The sequence below is a fragment of the Chelonia mydas genome, chromosome 3 (assembly GCF_015237465.2).
Source record: "Chelonia mydas isolate rCheMyd1 chromosome 3, rCheMyd1.pri.v2, whole genome shotgun sequence".
NCBI lineage: Eukaryota > Metazoa > Chordata > Testudines > Cheloniidae > Chelonia > Chelonia mydas.
The window spans coordinates 101199189-101210518 of record NC_057851.1 but is presented as its reverse complement, the minus strand read 5'-3'; the positions used below and the strand labels follow the sequence as shown (position 1 = coordinate 101210518).

At 40.7% G+C, this 11330-nt stretch overlaps 1 protein-coding gene across 3 annotated transcripts in view; it reads right to left on the bottom strand.

Annotated features, from left to right (window-relative positions):
* Window positions 1-653: 653 nt before the first annotated feature.
* Window positions 654-11330, bottom strand: part of PEX7 (peroxisomal biogenesis factor 7) — an 82900-nt gene continuing 72223 nt past the window's right edge. The window contains exons 10-11 of one of the 3 annotated variants that reach the window (XR_006289620.1): window positions 2410-2871; window positions 654-1201 (exon numbers count right to left, since the gene is read on the bottom strand). Coding sequence is in view for 2 of the 3 variants with exons in the window: in XM_037894857.2 (XP_037750785.1) it covers window positions 6584-6652 (69 nt within the window). In the remaining variant the exon portion in view is untranslated. Of the gene's footprint in view, window positions 1202-2409; window positions 2872-4313; window positions 6653-8946; window positions 8983-11330 lie in introns of those variants that run through there. The other 2 variants (XM_037894857.2, XM_043543005.1) reach the window with 2 other exon arrangements.

Genomic DNA, 11330 nt, shown 5'->3' with positions numbered 1-11330 from the left:
ACCAAACTTGAAAGATTACTGGCAGCTTCCCATAATGCTGCCCTTACTTCAAACCTCTCACAAGCAGACTGAAGTGCCTCCTTTCCCTGGAAGACATTCAGCCCCCATGGGCAGGGACCTTCTTCCATTACCCATCTTCTTCCATTACCCAACTCCTCAGCCACCCCCCATCCCTCTGGGTCCCCTAACACTTTCTCCATTTCCTTTTTAATCTCATCCCAGGTTGACCCTTGCACCTGTATGGGCCCTGGTTCTTCCTTATCCATTTATCCAAAAAATCCTTTACCCTGGCTTGCCAGAACCCGCAACTACCATCACGAGAGTTCACGATACCCCCTCCAAGCAGCTGCGTGGACTGTTGGGGAGGGGGACTTACAGGCTGCCACTCACCTATCCAATATGATGCATCCGAGTCAGTCACCGGCACCAAGATGTTAGTGGGCTTATTCCTTCACCCACTTACTTCCCTGGTCCTTCTCGCATGAACAGAGAGCAACAATACCCGAAGTCCAAAGGTGCAAACAATTCGACGTTTATTGGGGTGAACTTCCAGCAAGCATGATTCCAGTTTCCTTCCTTAGTATCCCTCTTCGCAGCTCTGACACCACAGAGCCTTACACCTGTGTCCTTGTTCCCATTCCTGCCCTTAGCCAAACATGATTCCAATTTCCTTACCCCCATTCCCTGATTAATATTTCAGAATTAAAATAGGTAACTAGTTAGAATAAAGAAAAGAGAAAACAAGCATAATCATCAAAACCCAACGATGGAGAGAAATTGCAGGAGAGGGAAACAGGTTACTCTTGCCCTTGAAATAAAGTGTAAAGATATTTCTTTTCCACCAGGTGTATGTGAACATAAGGAGCAAAAAATAAATTACAACAGCTTTCACGTGGTTTATTTTTTACGACATACATTTCTGGAAGCTTCAAGTTGAATGCATGTCAAGTGGTCTTCATTCCTGGAAGCTTTGCTTCCACCAGCTCCATCAACCAAGCAATTCTGATATTGGCTCAGTTCATGATATATGTTAGCGTTTTCTATTCTCTCGTTGCCCCCACCCATGTTGATCTGTCTCTTGTAACTTGCCTCCCCTTCTGTCCCATTTTTCTCTATTTTCATTTTTGCCCTTACTCCTTACTTGACTCTGCCAGTTCAGTGGGTGAAATCCTGGCCCCATCCAGGACAAAATTCCCATGGACTTCAACAGGACCAGGTTTTCACCAGTTGAACTCAGCATTGCGTCTTTTCTAGATTATTGCCTTCCTCCATCTCCTTATACTTCTCTTTCCCTGTCTCACCCATCCAGTCCCCTCCAACACCATTTTCTCATGTCTACTGTTTTTCAAATTCTCTCCTTCCCTTCCTTTCCAATTTTACCTCATCTCCTTTCCCCCACTTCTTTCTCCCATCTTTTATCTTCCACCTTGGCCTCTTTCCTCCTGTCTGAATACTGGTGCGCTGTACATTTTCAACTTTGGTTTGTCCTGTACCCCAAATGATTGTCTGCCATTCTTACCCCTTTAATATCAATATTTGTATTTATAAGAGGCCCCATGGGCATTCATCCTGTTTACTAGATGCACATTCTGAATATTAAAATACACAACACAATAAAGGTCTGCTCATCCACCTTGAGAGAGAGAGAGATCCACTTGGCAAAGTGGGGATAATATTACTCTGAATCACCCTTTTCCTCTCCAAAAAGCCTCTGGGAAAAGATGGTTTTGTAGTGTACTTAGAAGATTCAGGCTCTCATAGACCAAGATTAGGGAAGAGTGAGTGTCAAAACCGAAGAGCTTTCAGACAAAATGTCCTGTCGTCAGCAGCTCCTTCTCTTTTATAGCAAAGGTGCTCCAGCTCAAATGTCTTCACTGCTCAATGTCAGCAGCCCAGTATAAAGAGTGGCACAAACTCACAGTTAAACAGGCCAAGATGGGTAAGGATCTCTATATAGGTTAACATGCTGGATTTCATTCAGAAACTTACTAGAAGCCACTGCAGATCTCAGAGCCCTGGTTTATGTGTTCTTGGAATGAAAACCCCATTAAATAAGTAGGCCATGGAATATTGCTTCACCTTCAGTTTCCAATGGTCTTATGATGTAGATCCACATAGAGCACTTTGCAGCAATCTAATCCTGAGGTGGCAAACGTGTGGCTAATTGTGACAAAGTCTGCATTGGTCCCACTCTTCTCACCAGGTGCAGATGAAAAAAGCACTTTTGTCACAGCCACTTCTAGGGCATACGGGAGTAACCCAGGATTTAATGTACCTAAATTGCTGGGGTGTGTCAAAAATGGCTTAGCCAGGGGCGTCAATATCAGATGAGGATGCTTGGTGCCTCAGACAAACAAACTGCAAGTCGGTGGGTATAGTGGCTTGCTCAAGGCCTCAGAACAAAGAAACTCTCAGTCCCATGCTTAGTCCACAATAGCATGTGCTGCCTCTCAGGGCTTGTCTTCACTGTAAAGTTAACTTGAAGTTATAACTCAGGTGTTATCCCCAACTCTATTCGCATCCACACATAAAATACCCTGAGCGCAGTGTTTTTAACACAGGTTGGCTGGCCAGCTACAGCTCAAGAGAGCACAACTTGTCAGCTAACATGACCACTCTGCAATGTGGACACAGGGCTAGTGCCATTACAGTGCTGCTAGTCCTCCAGTGCTTCCCAGTAATTCCACCCATATGCCCAGGGAACACAAATAACTCACTGGAAAAAAATCAGTGTGGCTCAGGTTGCTGCAGTATTAAGTATCATGGGATGTGCCCCCAAAAGTTTTAGTACCACACACAAATAAGTGCAGCGTGTGTGTGTACACAGCAATCTGAGTGTTATTTCTGCAATGAAAATGGTAGTAACCTTTCTTAAAAAGAAAAAAAATGTAAAACTGGAAATTAGCCTTGAGAGTGGTAGAGTTCAAGAACCTCCTTACTACCACAGAAGGAAACCTCATTTTATCCCTCACTGTGAAGGGAACATGTAGGGGAACACCAAAACTGAAGGCCAGCCTATAGTAGTGAACAGTGAGGACACTTGCACTCTTGGCACACGATCGCACAAGCAGAACAGATTTAAAGAGCACTATTTTATCAAAACAAAGTTACATACTGTCACACTGCACCCCATATTCTTCAGAGTGATATTATATGATTAGGGCATAATTATGATGCATATTATACAAGATGACTCGTAGGACTGGAAAAGTTATGATCTGCTGAACCTGACTGTCCTATTGGTATGCATGTATCATTTTTGTATCTCAAGTTATGAATATTGACTAGGGAGCTATATTTCAAATGAGCCCATTAGCAAAGACAATGGATTGTGGAATAGCTTAACCTTCCTGTAGGCGTTTTGGCCAGCCTGTAAGTAATGGCTGCTATAACACTGCAAGGATGTGCGACCAGGCCACATAATTCTGGACTCCATTTTGGGATGTCAGTATTTTTCCACAAACCAGTCTGGTCAAGTTTTGAAACAAAGGATTCCCACCTATGTATGAAACACCTGGGGATTCCAAGCTGTAAAGCAAGATCCCCTTAAGGATCTTGTATAATTTATCAGGGTGAGAATCTGCTAATTCATATCCAATCTATTTAGTATATTAATCTTAGTGTGTGTTTTTTATTTGCTAAGTAATTTGCTTTGATCTGTTTGCTATTACTTATCACTTAAAATCTCTCTCTTGTAGTTAATAAACTTGTTTTTATTTTAATCTAAACCAGTGAGCTTTGACCGGAGTGCTTGGGGAAAATCTCTGCTTGGTTACCAGAAGTGTGCATTGTTCTCTTCACATTGAGGGAGAGGCAGACCGGGTATTAAACCCATATACTGGACAGATTTGACCAGGGCAGGAAGATACTGCTCTGGGGTCCCAGCCTCTGAAGCTGGTGGTTAAGAGAGCCTGTGTGTAATTGTGGCTGGTGCGTCCCTACCTGTGTGAATGCTGGTGAAAGTGCAGCCTGGAAGGCGCTGCAGCTTGTCACAACAGCACAGTGTGAGAGGGAGCCCAGGCTGGTGGGTTGGGGGGCTCAGTGGTACCCCAGTTCCAGGTGGCACCCTGCGGGGAACCCCCTCACACAAACAATTAGAAAAAGTTACATAAAAGGTAACAGGGTTTGCAACAATATTGAGGAAAATATGATCTCTACCATTCACCCAAAAGACACTACTCATTATCAGTATGACAAGGTCTCCGTAAGCACACTTTTACTGTATTTGCCTTTCTGATCACTGCTGCTAGAACGTTATTGGTAAAATAAGTATAACAGTCTTTCCAAGAATAAACTTACTATTTACCACAGTGTGCCATTGATATTAGAACAATAAATACACTTTTATTTTTAAATTGACAATATTGATGTTGACTCAAGAAAAAGCCTGTGCACTAACAACTGTCCTTAAAAATAGAAAGAATGGATTAAATGTTCAAGACATTTGTACTTAAAGGTCTATTTTGAATATAACTAGTGAAAAATTAGAAGATAGCGCTGTCATTCTTAACAGCAATTCCTTTTCCTAAAGTGAACACGTGTAGCAAGGATACCCTGAGAATTGCAAATTAGTTAGCACTGCAAAAATGTTTATAACAGCACATTCTTCCCATTTAGAGATTATAAGGTAAGGCTAAAAGCCACACTGAGCTTTTGGGTTCACTCATTTTTCAAGAGTAAAATCTTGACTCAGCAGCTCTTAAATGAAAGTTAGACAGTGCACCGGGGGGGGGGGGGGGGGGTGGGGGGGGGGGGGGGAAGGGGGCGGGGCGGAAGGGGAGATAGGGAGGTAGCTAAGGAGAAAGTTTAATTCATTTGTGGGATGTACAGGTGACATACTGAAAGCATCTTTTCATCCTGCTAATGACAACTCAGATGAAAGGCTGAGATTGTTTGTAGCCTCATACTTGGCTTTTCCATGTTTAGCTTTCAAATGCACGTACTATAACAGTATATCTTATCTAATTAAAAATATCCTCCATACTTACACACAATATATACAGATATTCCATGACCTACACCCACTTGGACATGTTACTTGCATATTAAGCAGAAAAGGGAGATGAAAGGAAAGGACTGTTAAGGTTAAAAATAATCAATTTTAATGCATAGGCGTGGGTTTTATGGCCCATGGTACTAGTAAATGCTATAAGCAGCATAGCTTTATGGTTGTGTCATTTCTTAGAACCTAAAATGAAAAAGCATCATAATGATTTTAAAATCTGTGTCATATTTTATAATACCACACAATCAAAACTTTTGTTTCTAATTCAGCTACAGGGCTTGGTATGCAGGAACAGATCACCTGATTAAAAAAAAGAAAAGAACCATGCAGAATCCAAACATCTCAGAAGTGGAAAAGAATTTAATATTTCACTTTGCCTCCTAATCTAGGCACAGCTCTCTGTGCATGGCTGTCCAGTAGCCCCTGGTTCCTATCTCTAAAATAGGACACATTCCTCCTTTACCTGGAACTCTTAAATAAGATCCAGTTCCTCATCTCTGAATGCTCTCTCCCCACCCCGTATCTTCCAATGCTCCAGCAGATTCAGCACCTTCTGACATTTGGCCATGGCTTACTGCAAATCTCACCAACTCTGGGATACACTACCCAGGAGCATACAACATTTGAGTTCAGTAGTAGTTAGGGCCCTGCAAAGACGCTGCCGAAAGTGGGGGGCCCTGTGAAGGAGTCTCTGAAGGTAAAGGGGTGTGACGGAGGCAAGGATTATTACAATGTCCGTGTGAGAGCCTCAAAGAAGTTTGGATAAGCATTAAAAAAAAGAATGCTTAATTCTTTTGAGGATTTCCCATTACAATCTGTCTCTATTTTGTGATTTCTGAGCATAATCTAAAACAGAATTTCTTTTGATATGACCCTCCATCAAACATTTTATCTGAAAACACATGGGGAAAAAAAAAGACCTAATGGAAATAATCTTTTCTGCCATCATGAAACAGTGAACAAAAAGGTCAAAGGAAGCAGCTTGTTATAATGTATGACATTAACGGTCTATCAACAGCATTCATCATATTACACAAGAAAATAATGTGACACGAATTTGGAGCAAAACGTATCAGTATCAAATCAACTGAGTGACACAAGCCTCAAGTTGATGCTGCATTATTTTACAGTAAACATGCCTCCCCTCTTTTTTTTTTAAATCGTGCCAGTATCTCAAAATAAATTGCCATTTGTCTTTATTCTTTATCAGGATTAGGAAATTTGATTCACATCTCCCACTGTTAAGACGTTTACCCATGTAACTCCCCAAAGACAAATCTGCCTGGCTCTGCCCCCAGCAAAATGTCTGCCCCTGCCAGCCTTTGATAACCCAAGCATTATTTTGCTGCACTGGGTGTACAGTTGAACCATCCTTAATAGGGGTCCCCACATACTTCACTGAAAATGTATCCTCAAATGCATAACATCTTCAGTTAAAACTACAAATCGTATTTAAAAAAGAGACATGAGGATTAAAGCCACATTACTAACACATCTAGTATGAGTTGAGTTTCCTGGGAGCAGAGAAAGCTTCCCGCCAAGTCAGCTCTCTTTCTTCACTGGACAAAGCGGTTATCTCTACACAGGAGCTGCCAGACATGATGGCGTATAGCTCTTCACTAATTCATCCCAAGCGCAGTCTGCCACCTACAAAGCAAACACAGGCCATGTTAGGATTACTGGGAAAGTCGTTTTGACCACAACAATCAAAAGGATCGCAGCGCTGTGAACTAAAAGAAAACTATGCTTGGGGTTCGGGTTCAGATTGGTGCCTGTTTTTAATAATGCCTTCATTTCGGATATGAGTTGTAAAATGCAGTGTTGCTGTCGTCATGTCAGTCCCAGGATATTACGTTCTCAAGGCCTTGAAGTTAAGGCAGGTAAAACAGGAGGCAACGTGCTTCAGACCGGTTCCTTCCAGGCCAGGGGGTAATAGGCACTTGTCTCCCTGGCTGGGCATTGTGTGTTGTCCCCTTCACAATATAGGTCTATTCGCATACTGAACCAAAATGCTAATCAAGAGACTGAAATCTTGGAGAGGAAATTTACAGGAAATAAAAAAAGACCAGGAGGGGAGTACCATTTACAAGTAAAGACAATAGATTATTGGCATACATGTGGGGTGGCGGGCAGAGGTACCCTCCTACATCTTTCCACTGAAGAGGAAAAAGCACAGCATGGCTCATGAATAGAAGATAACAGCCAAGCCTGGCTGTTCTATGCTGGCAGGACTATGTGTGAGTTTTTGCTCTAAAAGACATGATAATAACTAGCTAAGTACATCTAGATTCTAGAATGCATGCTAGGTTTTTATTTTATGTGTAATGTAATCTAATATTTTATATATGTTTCCAATACTTCCACTTGCTTTCACTAGAATTTGTACTCTTTGTCAAAATCAACTTTTGCTTGTTTGCACTATAAGCCAATATGAGTGTTGCGCAAAAAGAGAAGTGGTGATTGGGGTATAACTGGTAAGCAGGGTGCACTGTTCCTTTGGGAGCAGTGATCCTGCAAATAATGCACGTGTGTAAAGGACCATGGCCTGGACACTCCAGGGAGATGCTTGGAGGAACTGGGGACCGGAGAATACCTATTGCTAACCTGCAGAGGGACAGAAGAGTCTGCGTAGGCCTAAAGAAGTCTATTTGTGTTGCCCATGTCCTGGAAAGTCAGGGAGCTGACATATAACAGGCTCAGACAAGGCTTCCCCATGCTAAGGGCAGGTGATAGCGAGGTGCTTCACAACCCTGGGTACCCCGGAAAGTGTCATACTAATTCTGGTTTCATTTCTGTTGGATGAAATGCATGGATGTGGGCAGGAGCTTGCAAGGTCATATTTTTCCTATATACCACTTACAGTCCATGGAGTGGGCAGAGTTACTTTAGCATAAATAGCCTGGTTCTGAGGGGTAGTAGGGGATGACCCAGGAGATCCATGAAGGCTTGGATTCAGGGCCACTCCCCCTCCCCACAAGGAGCTGGTGTCTCTCTCTCTCTCAGGTATGGCCTATATTACTGTGCTATCTCAATACCTCAAAATCTTAAATGTATTTATCCTCACACCACTGTAAGATAGGGAAGTGCTATTACTCCATTTTACAGATGGGGAACGGAGGCAGAGAGACTAAAGCGATTTGCATGAGTTCACGCACAAGTCTGTGGCAGAACGGCAAACAGAAGGTCTCTGGTCTCCCACGGACCAGGGCTAGAGCCCTGACCATTCAATCATCCATCCTTTCCAAGGAGAGCTCCACGTTAACCTGATGGGACTAAGATGTCATCGACACTGACCGCACCTTAACAATAGAGCAGCAGAATCTAAGCTGGTCTGAATTTTTCTAAACAACAAATCCCTAAAATCCCTTTTTGGTGCAGATTTCAGTATCACAATATGAAGGCTGGTATGATTCTACAGCACTGGATAAAATCAGTATTAACAGACAGGAAAAAAAAAACTTTCATAAAACCAGATTACAAAATGCTTTAGATCTGATAATGCAGTTAAAGATTCTCTAACAATGTAACAATACCAGATAATAGATCAACTACTATGTAACAGAATGATATATAATAGGTAGATTGTTACAGAGCTGTGGAGGGACAAAGAAATTAAGGCAAAGGTAAGACATAAGATGAGATCTGAAGAAGAATAAAATTGACAAGGCTGGCCTATGAATACAAGCCACTAAACGAGGGTGAAAGCAACTTTTGAAAAGTATCTTCAAAGGGTCGTGTTCTCTCAGGGATGTCAATGGGAGTCACATCAGGACCTACAGAACAGGTACCATTTTGCTATAAATCTAATTCACATTCTTTAATATTGAATTAGAATGAACAGGTGCATACCAGAAATTTAGAAATCAACTTCATTTTGTATGATACACACTGTAGTTGTCCCATTTTATGGTTACTGCTCATTTGTGGTATTTCCTTAATTGGTTGCAACTGCTTAGTTATTTGAGGTACTTTACACCCTAAAACAGAATGGAACAAAATCTCATGACGTTATGTCTGTTCACAATTGTATAAAATGCACAGTATGGCAACTGTATAAAACACACAGTATTTTTATCTTTCCCATAGGTATGGGTTGATACTACTACGTCGACAATCCTTTCTTTCAAGAGGAAACAAGACATGGAATAGCACCTGAAAAATCCCTGGGAAATCCCCACCTATGATCAACCGAATTAATATCTCACAGCAAGCTCTGAATAAACAGAGTTACAGAATCACTGACTCTAGTGAGAGTAAGAATAAACAGAGCCTATACAAAAGGCAGTTTGACAAGGTCCACTTGGGTTAATTCCGCCCGACACGCTAATTTTCTCTGATTGTATGTACATGTCACTAGTTCGGAGAAGGAAAATAAACCTTAAGCAAATCACTCTGGGTCATATCTTCCTGTGCAGTGTGACGTCCATACTTAAAACTCATGTTGGAAATGGTGATGAATAAATTCTATGCAAAGAGCAGGGGTGACTGATTTAAATCAAAGTGACTTAAAATCACTGATTTAAATCAGCAAGCAGAAACCCTTGATTAAAATCCCTAATTTGAATTTTGGTGTGCATTTGTACTTTTCAGTTATCTTCCTCAAAAAAGGTTGATTTTCACTCATTGGTAAGGGTTGAAATGCTGATTAAGAATTAAATATAGCCTTTACACTAACTTTGGTGCTTCTTTTTGCTAACTATGAGGACACACTAAATTTATACAGTTAAGCAATTTTAGCTTCACCCATTTATTCAGAGTCAATTTTTACATTTTAGTTATGTTAGAAAATGTGGACTGATGCATTTCTTATTTACTAGATGATTATTAAAATTTTTACTCACAATGTGTGTCATAGTATGATGAGTACAGTATGAATATGTACATAGAAATGCAAAAAGAACAAATTTTCAACAAAGGAAAGGTTTATTAAAGTTACACGTCTCAGAGGTCTAAAGCTAATTCAAGAGAGGACACTGTCCTGCAGAATTTTTGAATCTTACTTTTGAATCATCATCTTAGGGTTCAAAAAAGAACGTAGGGTTCAAAAAAGAACTAGGTAAGTTCATGGAGGACAGGTCCCTCAATGGCTATTAGTTAGGATGGGCAGAAATGGTGTTCCTAATTTCTGTTTGCCAGAAACTAGGAATGGGCGACAAGGGATGGATCACTTGATGATTACCTGTTTCGTTCATTCCCTCCGGGGCACCTGGCAGTGGCCACTGTCAGAACACAGGATACTGGGCTAGATGGACCTTGGTCTGACCCAGTTTGGATGTTCTTACGTAGAATTTCAATCTGCTAACTCCTAAAATACAACTAGTTTAATAAAAGTCTCAATTCAGTCCAAGAGTGTTTATCTGCCATCAGTAACATACGGGCGAACCTTTTGAGCAAGATTCAAAATGGTAAGTTTTGAGTTAACAACCCAGAACATATGCTTGAGAAAATGCCATTCTGTCCTCTCAAATTAAATATGATAAAGTGCTACAGTCGAAAGTAGATGATGGAAAGTAAGACCTCGGCACAGAAACAAATTATTTCTATATTGTGTAGGTGGAGATGACTGTGGAGATTAATTTCAAGAGTGGCGTGGTTTTACTGGATTATTCAATACAAATATGCCAACTAAATGGGTTTCTGTGTTTTTGTAACAACCTGCATTTTATGTAAAGTTTTCCAAGGCTCCACCTTTTAATGAATCAAGAGAGGAAGAACCTTATGAAGTCGAAGTTGTAACTATCCTTTGCTTTGGTAAATTCCAGTCAGAAAAATCAAGAGACAGTTAAACTAAGACATTCTTATTTAATATCTCGGTAGGTTTACAATGAACAACAATGTATAGATGGCATCCCAATCATCCAAGGAATTCTATGTTCGATGGGATTACCTATGTTCCAAAATAGCTGGGTGACTTTCATTAGAATTTTGGTACACAAACTACACCCTTAAAATGTATGCCATAAAAACTACTACAGTTTGAGAGAGTATGTGGTGGCTCTTGTAGCCCCAATTCAGCAAGGTACTTAAGCATCTGAATATTTTAAGCACATGAACAGTCTCACTGAAGGCCCTAGTGAGTAACTGTGTGAAGTGTTTTTCTTTATTAATGGTACTATAATATCTAGTGAGGATGTGAATATACAATGAATTTATTTGTATAAAGCCAATGGCTTTATAACTTAAGTGGGGAGGGAAAGCCAACGCAATGTAAAATATTTTATCACAATTGATTTAACAATAATTTTGATCAAGCTTTTAATGCAACATTAACCACAGCTTATGTGTTTGTGCTAACTGAACAGGAATAATTTGGAATATGAGCTCT